At 47.3% G+C, this 16,481-nt stretch overlaps 3 protein-coding genes across 4 annotated transcripts; 1 reads left to right on the forward strand and 2 right to left on the reverse strand.

Moving 5' to 3' along the window:
- Positions 1–1,585: 1,585 nt before the first annotated feature.
- LOC149303753 (histone H3) lies at positions 1,586–1,996 on the forward strand. Its single transcript, XM_089480813.1, has one exon. The coding sequence runs from the start codon at positions 1,586–1,588 to the stop codon at positions 1,994–1,996; it is 411 nt and encodes a 136-aa protein (XP_089336939.1).
- Positions 1,997–3,643: 1,647 nt separating this feature from the next.
- On the reverse strand, positions 3,644–4,369 carry LOC149303754 (uncharacterized). Of its 2 annotated transcripts, XM_089480472.1 has the most exons (2): positions 3,926–4,369; positions 3,644–3,832 (listed from the first exon to the last, which is right to left on the reverse strand). In XM_089480472.1, exons 1-2 carry the CDS (start codon positions 4,367–4,369, stop codon positions 3,644–3,646), a joined length of 633 nt encoding a protein of 210 aa, XP_089336598.1. The 2 variants fall into 2 exon arrangements, with proteins under 2 accessions (XP_089336598.1, XP_089336597.1); XM_089480471.1 differs by having other exon boundaries at positions 3,644–4,369.
- Positions 4,370–9,192: 4,823 nt separating this feature from the next.
- Positions 9,193–10,158, reverse strand: CUNH19orf85 (chromosome unknown C19orf85 homolog). Its single transcript, XM_089480814.1, has 2 exons — positions 9,956–10,158; positions 9,193–9,688 (listed from the first exon to the last, which is right to left on the reverse strand). Exons 1-2 carry the CDS (start codon positions 10,156–10,158, stop codon positions 9,193–9,195), a joined length of 699 nt encoding a protein of 232 aa, XP_089336940.1.
- Positions 10,159–16,481: the final 6,323 nt, after the last annotated feature.

The raw sequence follows: 16,481 nt of genomic DNA on the forward strand, positions 1-16,481 counted from the left end.
GCATAAGATTGTGTAGATTTAGTCTGCTCTACTTAATTTGTTTATAATGAGTAAAATCTTGGTGATGGAAGTGTTTTAATATCCGAGAACAAAAGGAATCTTGTAGCACCCTGAGACTGGGAGAAAGGCATCCCTGCTTTGACTGCCCTGGCTCAAGGCTATGGAACTCTGGGAGTTAGAGTTTGTTGTGGGGCCCAGAATTAAAATAACCCAGCTTGAGACTGCTTTAACTGCCTTGGCTCACTGCTAGGAAGTTCTGGGAACTGTAGTTTTGTGAGACATTTAGCTGCCTCTGTCACAAAGCTCTGGGGCCACAATAAACTACAATTCCCAGGATTCCCTACCACTGAGCCAGGGTAGAGATGTGAAGGTCTGTAGAAAAATTAGGAAGAAAAAAAACCTTTTCTCCGTGTTTTCCCTGAATCATGCTAAAATAAAATATTTCATAAGTGATGGGAAGAACGGGGGGGGGGGGGGAGGAAATGGGGGGACAAGTGTGAGGGTTTGATAAACCCCTTCTCTCACACACAGCTCTTCCTTTGGCTGAGTTCACCCCCCTCTCTTCCTTTCTCTCCTCTCTCCATTTTCCTTCTCTCAGCCTCAGCACATAATAAGAATAATGATAAGCAAGCTTTGGTATCAATGCTTGGTAGTGTATAAAAGTTAATATGTTCATCTAAAAATATATGCCTAGTTTGGAAGGAGGCCTTCACAGGGGAGGATGGGATGCAAAAGGGAGTCAGAGATGCCCAAGGTCCTTGGCTCCCCGGGAGAACAAAGAAGCCTCATGGTAGACTGAGAAGGAAAGTCTGGTTATAGAAACGAAAGTTACCTTCTCTTTGTTGGAATGTCAAAATGCTATGAAAGCTTTGCTCCCTGTTTTGGTCGGGGGCACAGCTTGGAGAATGATTCCCCTGTGTTCTTTTGCATGCAAATAAAGGCCATCTTGGATCATGGACCTAGTCTGTTTGTTTCTCCTGTTTTGGTACCTTAACACAAGAAAAATAGGGGGGAGGAGAAGAAAATCAATTGTGGAATATTTATTGAACCCTTTCCTGTATTGCTATGTATTATTTATACGTATTATGCTATTATTTCTTAGACTGTATGCCATGGACTGCGGGTTTACTCTTATCTGTTTTATTGTTCGTATCTACAGTGCTGTGCAAATCTACAGTGCTATATAAATAAAGCATCATAATAATAATGATTCAGGGGAAAAACACGGAAAAAATGAGTCCCCCCCCCCCCCCAATTTTCCGCAGGGCTTCCCATCTGTAAGCGAAGGGCATTAAATCGGTGCCAAACTGGATTTATTTCTGTGTTTTGAACCAGAGAAAGTACATGGCCTTTCCCTTCTTGCAGAGACACAAAATGTCCGGCTCCTTTTGAAATTCATCTTAGCCTCTCTAGTCCAATCAGGGCAGAGCGCGGCGGGATTCCAACACTGCCATTGGCTAATTTGCTCAGCCAATCAGGAGACCGGAAAGCGGCTATAAAAACGCCGCCGGCCACGCGGACGCTCTCATTCCGGCCAGAGACTGCGAAGTAGAAGGCAGTAAGGTTTCCCCTCTGAGGCGGAGAAATGGCTCGCACGAAGCAGACGGCTCGGAAGTCGACGGGCGGCAAGGCTCCGCGGAAGCAGCTGGCGACGAAGGCGGCCCGCAAGAGCGCCCCGGCCACCGGCGGCGTGAAGAAGCCGCACCGCTACCGGCCGGGGACGGTGGCTCTGCGGGAGATCCGGCGCTACCAGAAGTCGACGGAGCTGCTGATCCGCAAGCTGCCCTTCCAGCGCCTGGTGCGGGAGATCGCGCAGGACTTCAAGACGGACCTGCGCTTCCAGAGCTCGGCGGTGATGGCGCTGCAGGAGGCGAGCGAGGCTTACCTGGTGGGGCTCTTCGAGGACACCAACCTCTGCGCCATCCACGCCAAGAGGGTGACCATCATGCCCAAGGACATCCAGCTGGCACGCCGCATCCGCGGGGAGAGGGCCTGAGCCCAGACTGGCCTGCCCTTCCCTTCCCCCAAATCTCTAACCCAAAGGCTCTTTTCAGGGCCAGCACCGCCTCCAGGAGGAGAGCTGGAGGCACTGCACTGCACTGCCTTGCCTTGCCTTGCTCTGGGCCACCGAGTGAGGCTAGCCATAGGGGTCCTTGGCAAGAGGGGCTCCGAGGGGTTGGCCTTTGCCTTCTCCGGCTGGGAGATCCTAACTAAACCAATGTCGGTGTATTTTAGGGGTGGGGTGTCGATCGCTGCTGAAACGGGACCTTGCAGCTCCTAATGGGGCTTGTCGCTTTCTTCTTCTATCAAGCCCTAGAGACCGAGGCTTCTGTCTCTGCCACACATTTCCCATAGACTGCAGCCTTTCTCTCTTCGGGAAAGCGCTGCTCTTTTAGGGCTTATTCCCCAACTGAAGAGTTCCCCTGAATCAAGAGCCCAAGTCTGCCATCCTTTTCTCCAGATACACACACAGAGAGAGACGCCTCTTCGGCTTAGGCTCCTTGAAGGACCCGGGAGGCGCCCCCTTTTCTTAATGTGGGCTCTGAGGGGGTTGGCCATTGCCTCCTGAGGCTGAGAGAGTGTGGCTTGTGAAAGGTCACTCGGCGGCTGTCCATGCTCTCCCGAAGCCCTAGTCCCCCGGAGGAGCCAAAGGACAGTCCTACGCGCCCATAGAGATACCTAGGGGAACACTTGCGCTACCTTTCCCTTTCGGCAAGTATTCGCTTCTGTATGTTTCCAAATGTCTCTTTCCAACGGGAAACCGAGGACAAGTCTTCTCCTATGTATCTTTTTTGTTCTCCTATCCCTCCCGATGGGCGAGTATGGTTTCCTTCTGGGCAAGTCCTGTCCTTTGTGTCGCTCCGTCCCAGTCCCCAAAGCAAGGCACTCTATTGGCCCAGGGAAATCCCGAAGGGAAGCCCAGGAAGCCTCCAAGGCGCCGGAGGACTTTGATTTTCGACTTCCTTGATTTGCTTAACTCTTGCAGCCTCGCCCGAGGCCGCCTTCCTTGGTGGCTTTTAACGGAGGGATCCTTTTAAGCGCCTTGGGCCTCCCTCCCCCTTTGCCCCCAATGGGCCATAGAGATATATATATCTATATATCTGTGTGTGTGTGTGTGTGTGTGTGTGTGTGTGTGTGTGTGTACACATGGAGTGAGGGATCTCGGCAGGTCCTAGTTCTGGGCAGAACTGTCTCCGTGGGGACGGTGCCTCCTTGACTAGGGGCATGTCATGGAGCCTTTGCAGCTGGGAAAGCCAGCACTGAACTCGCAGAGGCCCTCCCCAACGATAGTGTCCCCAGGGACCCTTCCTTCTCTCTGCGCCCGGAGAAGCAGGTCTCCCCGCTCTTTCTGGCTTTGTTTGTCGGCTTTGCCACCGATGGCGACCCCAAGACGTTCCTCTTCTGGGGCTCTCTCGCCCAGGTTTGCCATGGCTTTCCTTGAGGGCGAGGGCGACTTGGCCAAGATCCAGGACTGGCCCCCTTTTGCCCGCTTGGTCCCCGCTTCCTCTTTGAGGCCTAGTTATTCCTTCGATTGGAGCAAGATTAGCGCCAGCGTCCGAGCTCTTTAAGGTTGATTTTGTGGGTGGCTCTGAAAAGAGCCTTTGGGGTGAAGGAGGGCTCCCTGAGTCCGGGGGACGGAGGCTCACTTCTTCCGGGGGGCCTTGGCCTTCTTGGCCTTAGCCTTGGCTTTGGGGGCCTTGGCCTTGGCGGGGCTCTTGGCCGCCTTCCTGGGCGCTGCCTTGGCCTTCTTGGGGCTCCTCTTGACCCCCGCAGAGGCCTTCCTGGCCCCCGTCGCCGCCGCCGCCTTCTTGGGGCTCTTCTTGGGCGGGGGCTTCTTCTTGGCTCCCGCAGAGGCCTTCTTGACCGCCGCCGGCTTCTTGGGGCCTTTCTTGACCGTCGCCGCCGCCGCAGCCGTGGCCCTGGCCTTCTTCTTGGCCGCTGGGGCCCTGGGCGGCTTGCCCTGGGGCGCCTGGCGCTTCTTGTTGAGCTTGAAGGAGCCCGAGGCGCCGGAGCCCTTGGTCTGGAGCAGCGTGCCTTTGCCCACCAGGCTCTTGAGGCCCAGCTTGATGCGGCTCTTGTTCTTCTCCACGTCGTACCCGGCGGCCGCCAGCGCCTTCTTCAGGGCGGCCAGAGAGACCCCCTGGCGCTCCTTCGAGGCCGACACCGCCTTCGTCAGCAGCTCCGTCACGCTCGGACCCCCCGACCCTGACGCCGCCGCCGCCTTCCGAGGGGCCTTCTTCGGGGACCGAGCCGCCGCCGCCGCCGCCGCCGTCTTCTTAGCCGGAGCCTTGGACGGAGGGGAGGCCGCCGGGGAGGAGGCCGTGGCCGCGGGGGCTGCAGCGGGGGCTTCGGGCGCCGTCTCCGACATGATTATGAGGGCGAGGCTGAATGGAAGGGGCCCCCGCTCTCTCTGATGCTTCTTCTAAACGAGGCACTAAGGGCTCCCTCCAAGCGCCGGACTCCGACTGAGCGCGAGCTCCCCGGCGCCCGGTATTTATAGGGCAGGCGCTGCGCCCTGATTGGTCAGCCCCCGGAGCCCCCCCTCGCGCGCCCCAAGATTGGCCCCGCCCCTCCTGGCTCTGGCTCTTTGGGGGGTCCTCCCTTGGGCCCCAAAGGAATGGAAGGGAGGGAGGGAGCCCTTGGACCTCTCGGCCCTGGCCCTCCCTCAGGGGCTTCTCCCTCCCAGTTTTGGGGGCTCCTCTGCCAAAAGCACCAGGACATTTCAAAATAAATTCAAAGGTATAGCTGTGTTAGTCTCTAAAATCAGGAGGCAGACAGAGCTTGGAGGAAAGGAACTGGCAGCCGCACGAGGAGCGGGGACTTCAGTCTACGGAAAGCTCATGCTGCTGCTGCTGCTGCCAACGTCTTTCTTGCAGTGAGTCTCAAAGGGGCTGCGAGGTCTCTCTACATTCATTCATCCATCCATTCATTCCTTCACTCTCGCACTTCGGGGCCAGGATTTCCCGGAGCAAAGCCTCCAGTTTGGAAAGCTTTAAACGGTTTCTAAAACCCACGTTCAACCTCTTCCTTTGCTTTGAAAGACCTGAGTCCGGAATGTACCCACAACACTTTCCAGGCCACCCACTTCAGGGCCCCAAAGGGAGGGAGGGAGGGAGGGAGGACCCCTTTGGGCCCTCTTGGCCCTCCCTCAGGGGCTTCTCCCTCCCAGTTTTGGGGGCTCCTCTGCCAAAAGCACCAGGATATTTCGAAATGAATCCAAAGATATAATAACGGGGTTAGTCTGTAAAGTCAGGATGCAGAGAGAACTTGGAGCAAAGAAGTTGGCAGCATGAGCTTTCGACTTGAAGCCACACAACAACCAAACCCATGATGATCAACCTCTTCCTTTGGTCTGAAATACCTGGGTCTGGAAAGTACCTGCCACACTTTCCAAGCCAGCCATGTCTTGTTCTGTTGGCCTCGGGCACAATCGATCACATCAGTTCCCGTTCTCTGACTCGACTCTAAGGCCAACGTTTCCTGGGGTTTTCTTGAGATGCCCTCCTCTGAGGCTGAGAGAGTGTGACTTTCCCAAGGTCGCCCATTGGGTCTCCATGGCCAAGCCAGGATTCGAACCTGGTCTCCATTGCACCACTTTGTCTAACTCTGTGAACTGGGAAATGTATTGTTTCTTTTCTTTGCCTTCTCTAATAATTCTGTCCTTGCTCTAAAATTATTATTATTATTATTATTATTATTTGATTATTTCGTTTCTTTTCCTTTTCTAATAACTCTCTCCTTGCTCTAAACTCTTTTTCCTTCTGTCCATCATCAGAAATGCTTATTCTTTATTATAGCATGTTTAAGGGATGGCTTTGTAATCTGCATTGATTCCACAAGGAAAAGGCAGAATATAAATAATAATAATAATAATAATAATAATAATAATAATAATAAATGTTCTAAATTGAAGTGCATGGGGCATATAGAGCCATGAAGAATGAAATTCAACACAGAGAAATGTAAGGTACTGCACTTAGGGCAGAAAAACGAAAAGCACAGATATAGGATGGAGGACACCTGGCTGAATGAAACTACATGTGAAAGGGATCTAGGAGTCCAAGTAGACCACAAGTTGAACATGAGTCAACAGTGCGATGCGGCAACTAACAAGGCCAATGCTATTTTAGGCTGCATCAATAGTAGTATAGTGTCTAGATCAAGGGAAGTCATAGTGCCACTATTTTCTGCTCTGGTCAGGCCCCACCTGGAATATTGTGTCCAGTTCTGGGCACCACAATTCAAAAAGGACATTGAGAAACTGGAGCGTGTCCAAAGGAGGGCGACAAAAATGGTGAAAGGTCTGGAAACCATGCCCTACGAAGAACGACTTAGGGAGCTGGGTATGTTTAGCCTGGAGAAAAGAAGGTTAAGAGGTGATATGATAGCCCTATTTAAATATTTGAAGGGATGTCATATTGAGGAGGGAGCAAGCTTGTTTTCTGCTGCTCCAGAGACTAGGATCCAGTGGAGCAATGGATGCAAGCTCCAGGAAAAGAGATTCCACCTCAACATTAGGAAGAACTTCCTGACAGTAAGGGCTGTTCGACAGTGGAACAAACTCCCTTGGAAAGTGGTGGAGTCTCCTTCTTTGGAGGTCTTTAAGCAGAGGCTGGATGGACATCTGTCAGGGATGCTTTGATTGTGATTTCCTGCATGGCAGGGGGTTGGACTGGATGGCCCTTGCGGTCTCTTCCAACTCTATGATTCTATGATTCTATGGTGTTTTCTCACACAGCACACCTAAACACTTCTTTTAGCATCCTCTTATGTGATCTTGCCTATTCTACTGCCCTCCAGATGTGCTAAATGCACTAAACAACAGCTCCCATAATCCCCAGCTACTCCCATAATTCCTAGTTAGTGGTGGATCATGGACTCAGAGGTAGGACACCAAGGTAAAGGATCCTGAAGATTTGAAAACTTACCACTTTTTAAAAAGCTGTTCTGCTTGGTTTTGGAAAGGTATTACAGTCACTAGATTTTGGAGACGGAAGGGGTTGGGATATTTTGCTGTCTCACTGGTGCATTTGCAGGTATTGTTTTAGGACAGGCAGAAACTATTTTTGATATTCTGCTTCTTTATCCTAATGTGACAAGTTCAATAAACCCCTATTGTAGATTCCTTTCCCTTTTATAGGTAACTATTCCTTACTTAGCAATGAAGTAAGCAGAGACATCTTGGATATCAGAGGAAGTACTTTTTTGTATTGCTAATGGAATTCAAATGTTAAATCTGTGAAAGAAAGGCAGCATATTAAGTGTATGTATGTATGTATGTTCTAGCCTGGAGTCTGGAATGCTTTGTTCCCAGTTCTACATGGCCAGGAGGAGGAAAGGGATGCCTGGATAGATATCACTTTGAACTATCTCAACACAAATAGTTCACGCTATCTCAAAACACAACAACGTCTTGATAAAATGCAGCCCTGTGACTAACATTGCCATACTATTATTTTTTTTTCTCCTGTTTGATTTTTAACACTTTTGCCTGACAAAGAAGCCAGTGGAGGTTCGAAAGCTTGCAACATGTATAATGTGCATTTTGGCTGAATAAAAGTATCACTGTTTTGTAGATTTTGGATGTCATTGTACTTTGCTCTATGGCCAACACAGCCATACCCCTGAATACACCCTGCTTACTTTTGGGCAGGCTTGTTAAAAATCATTATTTGCCTTTGTTTACCCTTTGTGATTTTTAAAATGAAAAAGTAATATAAAATGAGATACATTGTTGTCAGCTTTTGAAGTCTAGGACTGAAGTGTCACCTGGTGCAGTCCATTCCCCCTGGATTTTCCACAAAGGGCATTTTAATTTACAGTGCATGCCTTTTCTCTACAAAGGAATCTTGAAATTATTGTTAATAGCTGGATAATAATGGAAGAGTTCACTAGGTGGCAGCAAGAAACAAGCCTTTAATAGTCACATCACGAGTACAGAACTAGCAGGCACATTCTCTGAGGAAAGTCTGGTTTGTTTTTTCCAAGTGGGGGCTAGAACATATTCACTTTCTGCTCCTCACTTGCTAGGATAAAAGGTTTTTTTTTAAAAAAAAAAATTACATATGATTAAATATAATTTACATTTAAATAATATGGCCGGCATCCATAGTTTTTTGTGGGTTTTTTGGGCTATGTATGTCTAGAACATAGTCACATGGCCCAAAAAACCCACAAAAAACTACAAAAGGAAAAGTGTTCAAAATGAACAATACAATATATATTGGAGACAAGGAAGGAATTTATAATGCAATTAAACCAAAGCAATTTCCTCCTCTACAATGGAGGAAAAACTACAAAAGCTGGGGAAGTCACCAAAGAAGGGTGTAATGGGGAACTGGTTGTGGATAGAGGGGGAAATCCTAAGGACCAGATTTTCTCCCAGGGTCAGAGGTTCTTCTGCTCTGGCAAAGAAAATAATTTGACACTAGAAATTTATCTTTTTGTAATGCTAGAGGGGAGTCGGGGCAGGGGGAATCAGGGGGATATTGAAAAATGCTCTCCCTGGTTCAGAGCAGAATTAGAAGATGGGGGCTAACAATGGGAAGAAGGGTTGCTAAATCTCAGGGCCTGGGCCCGAGTCTCCAGTTTCCAGGGGTCATCTCCCGGTGGGATGGGAGACAAGGGTGCAAATTCTCCAGTTTTGGAGGGATCAGCTCCAGTCATGAGGCTGGGTGCAAATTTCCCACTCACCTAGTAGAGCAGTGGTTTGCTACAATTTGCAAGGCTTAATAGTTTTGGAGGTGCAGTTTACAAAGGTTTGCAAATATGGTGTGTGTGTGTGAGAGAGAGAGAGAGAGAGAGAGAGAGAGAGAGAGAGAGAGAGAGAGAAACTGTCAGCAACTGTTGCTGATACTTAATGATATGCTTAATGATATCCCTGTAGTTGTTCCTAGCCAGTGGCAACTTAGGAAGGTGCTGGGGGTCCAGACCGCACTGGATGACACCCAGAAGAGGGCTGACACCTGGTTGGGCCTTCTTCCTTTTCGGGACAGGAGGGGTACATGTGTGTCCTTGCTGGCTGCTCAGTCCCTAGGCTTTCTCTCCGCGCTGAAAGCCTGGGGATGGAGGATCAGGAGGGGCACACTGGGTGATACCATAGTTACTGATGCCATTGTCCCCAGGTTTCAGGCTTCAACCTTGAAACATCAAGGCCTGGGGCAATCTCAAACTGGCAACCCTGCTGGGACGTCACCACATTTCCAAATCCGACAAAGGCATGTAGGTGTCATGGTCTGGAATGACAAAGGACCCCACCTCCAAGGCAGGGCTGGAACAGTCAGCTGCAACAGAGGGGTAGACCATAGGCTCCACACAGGTTGCAGAACCTGTAAGAGGATGTGGCATGTGGGAAGGTGCAGCCCACCCTACCAAGGTCGATCCTCGATCCAGGCTGAGAGGTTCCCAGCTGTGGGGTGCTGCTGGCTCTGTCTCTCTGGTGATGGGTTCAAAAAGTTCATCAGGGTCAGAGGTCAGGGCATCAAGAGACAAGGCCCAGCCAGGGCTTGGGTCAGGAGCCACGAAAGCTTCGGCAATGCCTGAGAAAGAACTGACAATTGGGGGTAGTAGGAGGGTGCTGGGTCGAACGGGGGCCCTTTGCTGGATTGGTGCAGGAGCCACACAAGCTTCCTGGGAAAGGATGGAGGAGGCCAGACGGCGAGTAGCAGCCTCAATATCTGAAAAGCTCCTGAGGAAGAAAGAGAGAGAAAGGTTTGCTGAAGAAGACTAGAGAATAAATCAGAGCTCATGGCCCTTTCCAAACTATACCAGCCATGGGCAATGGGATGCCCACAGGGCCTTCTTCAGAGTTTGTGGCCTTGCATGATTGCCCAGCAGTGCCTTCCAGGGATGCAGTTTTTCCCAACTAAGTCGCTCTGAATCTACTTGTAGACACTGCTAGGTTCTTTAGAGGACAACGGCAGGGAAGGAGGTGATGGAGATCAGGCAATCCTACCTGCATATCTGGTTCTGTAGGAACCTCCGGTGATTCACTTTCCTCTTCCTCGGCTTGCTCCGGCAAGGTCTCTGGAGGGTCCGCATGACATGGGTTGCTGCCGTTGACACAAAAGTGCAGAGATCGCGCCCACGCTCATAGGTAGCCAGGGGCCGAGGAGATGCCAGGAATGGTTTGGTTACGGGGCTTCTGTTGTGAGGCATTCTCTGTTTTAGTAGAAGGGCCACAGAGGGTTCAATTGAGGTTGCTGTCATTTAGTCCCACTCAGGCTGTCACTCTGCTCCCCCCCCCCAAAAAAAAAAAAATCAGAGCTGGGAAGGATTTTGTTTTTGTTTCTTTGTTTCTTTGGACTTCCAGTACCAGAATACCCTTGTACAGCGCTGCTCAGAGTGGCAGTTCCTGGATTGATGTTGGTTCTTGAGCTGTTGACTGCCGGGCCCTGTTGAGTTTCTAGGAAGGAGAAAAATACAGTTGTATTCAATGCGCACAAATATGGTGCGTGGCCCTGGCATATTCCACACACACACAAATAGTTGCCAGTCCCTCACACCAAATAGCCTGAGAAACCCAGATCTGACCAACATGGCAGCTGCAGAATTCTGACAGTGCCAGTTCAGAAAGCACAACCATCCTATTGGGCCTGACCAAATATCAACCTAGTCCACAAGTGAGGAACCTTCAGCCTGACAGTTGATATGTGCATGTGCGTGCCTTCAAGTTGCCTGTCAACTTATGGCACCCCCTTGGATTTCATAGCTTTTTCTTCAGCAAGAAATACTCAGAGCTGGGTTTTCCAGTTCCTTCCTCTATAGCCTACAGCACCTGGTATTTGTTGGTGGTCTTCCATCTAAGTACTATCCAGTGATGACACTTCTTAGCTTCCAAGATCTGATGGGATCTGGTACTTTCAGGGTATATAGGCCTGTAAGGGTTGAGGTACTACCCTTTTAATTTTTTCTGTTTTCTTCCAGACATTTCTGGTGGACTGCTGCTGATGAATGACACTTGTAGTACGTTCAGCAGTGGCATCCAACCCCTGGGCTTTGCTCTCCTTTCCTGTTCCTACAGAAATACTCCCTAAAAGAAGGAGCAGTTATGAACCTTCACCTGCCTCACAGTGTGAAGACTGAGAGGTAGCATGGCACCTATCTTTAAATATCTAAAGGGATGTCATGTAGAAGATGGATCTGACTGCTGTTTGACAGTGGCATAGACTGTCTCAAAGAGTGGTGGACTCTCCTTCTTTGCAGGTTCTTAAACAGAGATTGGATGGGCTTCTTTCAGGAGTGCTTTAGGTTTGTATTTCTGTATGACAGAGGAATGGACTAGGTGGTCCTTATGTTCTCCTCCAGCTCTAAGATTCTGTGACTTTATGTTGTATCTGCCTGTCAGTGGATCCCATCCTGAATAGCCATAATTTCAGAAGCAGGACATCAATTCCCTTTGGATGACAATATATTTCATTTCTGTCTCTTAAATGATCCATTGTCATTTGCGGTTCTGAGGGTGGTGACCAGAGTCGGCTTGTGGTTTCCATGTTAATGGGGCAGTGAATCTGCTGTGGGGTTTAGTTCAAATTTTATAGGATTTCTCCAAGTTGTTCAGCCTATTTTGGGGATGGCTCCTTTTTCATTTTGACCCTCCATTGAGATGGAATCCACCAGTTGCTTCTGCTGATTGATTATAAAGGAAAGGGCTTTTTAGGGGTCCTCCCCCCAGCTACAGAATGATCTCCATAATGGCTCCTACATTCATGCATCGTTATCACCAAATACTTTTTAAAAAATCAGAGTTTTAAACAGAGCTTCGTAAAAAGTAACATTTTGGACATCTGCCAGCCTCATTGTCTTGTAATCCATAATAAATGTCCCAAGCTCTATTTTTGGTTTTTGTCTTAGTATCATCTAAATACTCAAATTAATTATTTTATTCTCTTCTTTTTGGCAACTTATGTTTCATCCTATCAACGACTATTTTAGCTCTCTGTGATTAGTTTCAGTGATTGCACTTTGTATAGTTTATGCTATCTCTGGTTTTGTTTTGATTTTTGAAACGTTGTCCCATTTCCATTATACAACCACTGCTGTATAATGGGGAGCAACATAGTGCAACAAATATGTGATGGATGCCAATGCACATGGCTATCATCATTCATTATTATTTCACTTATTTAATTAATGTATATCCCACTTGTCTCTCATATGGGATCCAAAGCAATGTAATGCACAGTGCACAAGAGTCAGGACAATGCAAAACTACATGGCAAATGCACATTTGCACACTATTTTTTGAACATCCATGTAGAGGTAAAAGAGCCCTCTCCCTTATTTCAGCTGGCAACCCTAAGTGTGGCAAAATATTATCTTCTTCTTTTCTCCATTCCCTATTTCTTGGCAAGGTGATCTTTCCCATAATCCTTAACAGCATATTTTGCACAATATTACATCACCCAAATAGCTTTCCAACAAATAAAACAGTGTTGTACCAGATTAAAGGAAACCCCATTCCCAAAGCCAATCCTAATTCCACATACCTGTTCTTAGAAGAAGAGGTTTGGAAAGGTGGATTTCAAGTAAAGCCACCAATACCTGTTAATGTTGCTGCCTTCAAGAAACTCCTTCATCTGCCTCTGCCACTTCTTTTCCTGAGGCTGGCTGCTCAGAGACTGGTACCCAGCACAGAATAAAGGATGTCAAAGATGCTCAAAAGCTCCTCCCCTTTCCTTCTTCATGCTCTCTCTCCCATTCCCATCCTTGCCAAGGAAAATCACATCCACTACAGTCAAACTGGCACAGGATTGACATTAATTCTTGCAGGGAATTTATTGTTGTTCTTAGATAGGAAGGACATTTTGGTCACCCCACTTCTCAGAGTTGCTAGATCTCTGTCTGGATCAGGTAAGATGAACTTGCCACTCTAACACCCATATTGCTCTTTTTCAACCTGTCACCTTCCGGATGTATAAGAATGCAGTTCCCATAAGGTTTGGCTAGTCTAGTCTTTGAGTTATCTGAGCTTGGAAATTTTGGGCTACAGCTCCCAGAATTCTCAACGTCATAGTCCATCCCCCTACTCTGGTTTTAAAATATTCAATAGTTATAATGTATAGAAAAACAGATCTATCTATCTATCTATCTATCTATCTATCTATCTATCTATCTATCCATCCATCCATCCATCCATCCATCCTCTCTTTCACACACACACACACACCTTGCCAAAGTATGTAAGAAGGACATTATTGAAGAATCTGATAAAATGAGATAGGAGAAACTACCATCCCAGATTTCCAGCTTATCCAGCAGATGCAAGATGTCATAACAGTTAGGAAATGGTGTCCCTCTCTAGACTTTATCCCACTGATGGGAATCATAGGGCCCTCCAGATGCAGCTCTATGCAGCCCTCGCCAGCCTGGACAATGGTGAGGAAGGCTGCAGTCCAGCAACAACTGAAGACTCATGTGGCCCCCATCCCTACTTCCTTAAGGCCAAAAGCCTATAGGCACTTGCCAATGAGTAGGTACGATTGAGTTAAGTGGGGTTTACATCTAAGTGAACATGTGCTATGTGTATTTCTCCCAACCTGCATCTCCAGTTCTGTCTTATTCCCTCCTGTCCTGGTCTTTTTGCTCAGTTGTCAGTCCATTTCTATCAAAGCTTTCCTGTTATAGTGCACTTTTCATCAGTTGTCAAACCGAAGGTAGAACACACAGTTTCCCAGCTGATCTCCCAGCCTCACATGAACTAAACTCAGATCTCAGATTTCTGCATCGTGTGCTTTCAGACTGTGGCCTAGGAACAGAAATAAAAGGTGGAGGAAGCTTCACTTGAATAAATTTCTCTCTGTCAGTTCAGTCATTAACAGCATAGGAGCAGAGATAGGGGGGAAAGTTGGCAGCTCTAAGCAGGGCTGCTTTCTGAACTACAATCCCCAGAAAGCCCAGCCAAAAGGTGCTGTAATCCAAAAGAATACTTTCAAAACCAAAGGTGGACTGGGAATTCTGGGAACTATAATATAAAAAAATAACTTTCCGATTCTGCCCTAAAGCCATCTTTACACAATACCCATCACAATGTCTTTAGATCTGCTCTTTCCTCTGCTTCCACAGACTGAGTTCACAGCCTCTATCTTGAGATGATGGACTGTCTACTCCCAATTATGGTTTTTTGTCACACTCCTTGCTGCTGTCACCAATTAGTTTCTGCCTTCATTTTAACCTGCCACCATCCCTTTTTTCCTCCAGTTCCTCCTTTGTAACCCTTCACTTTCAAGCACATCACCAGCAGCTTCCCAATTAGCACATAGTTCTTCCTGGGATGTGGCTGCTATTGCCAGCTGCCCCAATTACAGATGTCTGAGGCCTTCGACACTCTTGGGGCACTTGAGGTACCACAAGGCACCCTGGAGACACCCTCCATGGCATGGAATTTGCCACCACAAAAGAAGCCAAACGCTTTCCTCCTTTCCCTTCCTCTTCACCCCTTGGACTGAGTCCCCATGATAATGCCAGCAATTATAAAGAAATTGGTCATCATTGCCATCCAAGTAATGATTAAATGCAGATCTTGTGCTCGCAGAAAAGAAGGCAGGTGGAGGGAAGGAGAGAGAGAGCGCAGTAATAAATAACCAATTATGGGATCAAAACAGATAGTTAACCAATACTTGTATTTTTCTTTCCCTCAATGTACTGTGTCCAGCCGTTTTATTCTATTTGGCTTGCCATTCTTAGCTGTTTTACTGCTGAAAGGAAAATCAAGATCTTCCATTTCTGAAAATACCATAAAATAAAACCACTATAAATTAGGGAAAGGTGTGCATTTATTTTAATTGCTGTTCATATAATATGAGTTGTGGGGCAGTGAAGTTACAGTAACAGAAATACAATAACGGAAACAAAGAATAGAGAATATAGACATGACTGTGCATCCTTCTGTGGATCAGATTACATATGTCAGTGACTAGGAAACAGGAGAAAAGGATACAAAGAGTGGCTAGTTGCACATCACACCACACACACCCCAAAAAAGCAGGGGGGGGAACCTGTAGATTGTCATAATATCTGCATGCATTAATTTATTTTATGTGTATAAATACACATTTAGAAATAATAGAAATGCAATTAATGCCCTCCCCATAACCGAGAAGATTGCAATCATATGACTTTTATTTCTGGGTGTAATTTCAAGGTCTCTGTACAGCATTTGTTAGGAAACAGGCATTTCTGCACAATAGTCCTGCCAAGATGTACATATATATGTTCTGAAATGGACGCTTAGGAGAGCAAGAAATGACTGAAAAGACCTCTGGTCAAGTAGACAGCACCCATGTTGAACTTCTTTATCTACCATCACCGGGTTTGCTATGTTTACTGATTAAACTATTGGAATATTGAATATAGTAGGCCCTTGGTATCTACTGTCTAATCGGAAGGCTTACTAGGAAGTAAGCCCCATTATGTTCAGTGAGGCTTACTTCCACATAAAGATGTACAGGACTTTTCCCTCTCTCCCCCCACTGCACAAAATGAGAGTGCTGCACTCACACCATTCCTCTGAGTACACAACTAGGTGTCCTGTATCTGGCAGTGGGACTTGGCACTCCCACTTCTGCATGTCAGCAAATATCACTGCTTTCCCTCCCTGAAAAGATGAAATCAAAGCCTCCTGCCAAACTCCCCCTTCTTCACCTCAAAGCGCTTGTCACACACAGGTGGCAAAACAAACTCTGCCCATGAACAAAGATCCCTCTTATGTTCACAGACTGGCGAGAGAGGCCAAGGCTTCGCACAGCAGGGAACGGCGGTCAAGAGACATTTTTGTCCAAAACTCATTTTCTCTGCTGGGCCTGACTACTGTCTCTGATTCCTGCGGGTTGTTTTTTTGAAAAAGGGATAGCCTCTTCCAGAAGGGCACAAAAAGAATAAAAGTGGGGAAAAGGAAACCCACCAGTATTTGATTTGCATGCCTTAATGCAAAATATCTCACATGCACAGCCACATTTAAATAGATTGTTTTCCAGCCTTGAAGCCAGTCTGGGACTCTGTGGAGAAACTTGGGTTCAAGTCCCTGTCAGCCAGTACTGCTAGACAGGTCGGCTTCCGTTGACTTTTCTCTATGTCCTTGACCTCTATAAAATGAGAAGAAGATATAACCTACGTAACCTGTTTTTATTTATCCTGCCAGTCCACTTCCTACAAGATCAAGAGTAATTACAGTAGAAGAAATAAAACAAAAGTCTGCCTTTCTTACCATGCATAATTTTATAAACCTCTGTGCTGAGAGTGGGAATCATGAAGTCTTCTGGTTGTTATTAAATAGCAACTCCCAGCATTTCTCACCATTAGCTATGCTGGTTGAGATTGCTGGGAGTTACAGTCTATCAATATTTGTAGGACTCTGTGATTCCCACTCCTGTTTTATGATGTTCCCTTTTGCTCATCCTACACTCCTTAGGTGTTCTTTGCATACAAATATAAAAGTGAAAACTTTGAATCTTAAACTCCACTTTCTCAGACTATTCTGCTCT

This window comes from Sceloporus occidentalis, unplaced genomic scaffold (assembly GCF_023333645.1).
Source record: "Sceloporus occidentalis isolate IW3139 unplaced genomic scaffold, rSceOcc1.0.p SCAF_14, whole genome shotgun sequence".
In the NCBI taxonomy this organism is placed as follows: domain Eukaryota; kingdom Metazoa; phylum Chordata; class Lepidosauria; order Squamata; family Phrynosomatidae; genus Sceloporus; species Sceloporus occidentalis.

What these genes read in the sequence shown, in the direction of transcription:
- LOC149303753 (XM_089480813.1), top strand. Translation starts at nt 1,586, where the DNA reads ATGGCTCGCACGAAGCAGACGGCTCGGAAGTCGACGGGCGGCAAGGCT.
- LOC149303754 (XM_089480471.1), bottom strand. Translation starts at nt 4,369, where the DNA reads ATGTCGGAGACGGCGCCCGAAGCCCCCGCTGCAGCCCCCGCGGCCACG.
- CUNH19orf85 (XM_089480814.1), bottom strand. Translation starts at nt 10,158, where the DNA reads ATGCCTCACAACAGAAGCCCCGTAACCAAACCATTCCTGGCATCTCCT. An exon ending in CTACAGAACCAGATATGCAG is followed by an intron (nt 9,689 to 9,955) that starts GTAGGATTGCCT and finishes TTTCTTCCTCAG; the next exon opens with GAGCTTTTCAGATATTGAGG.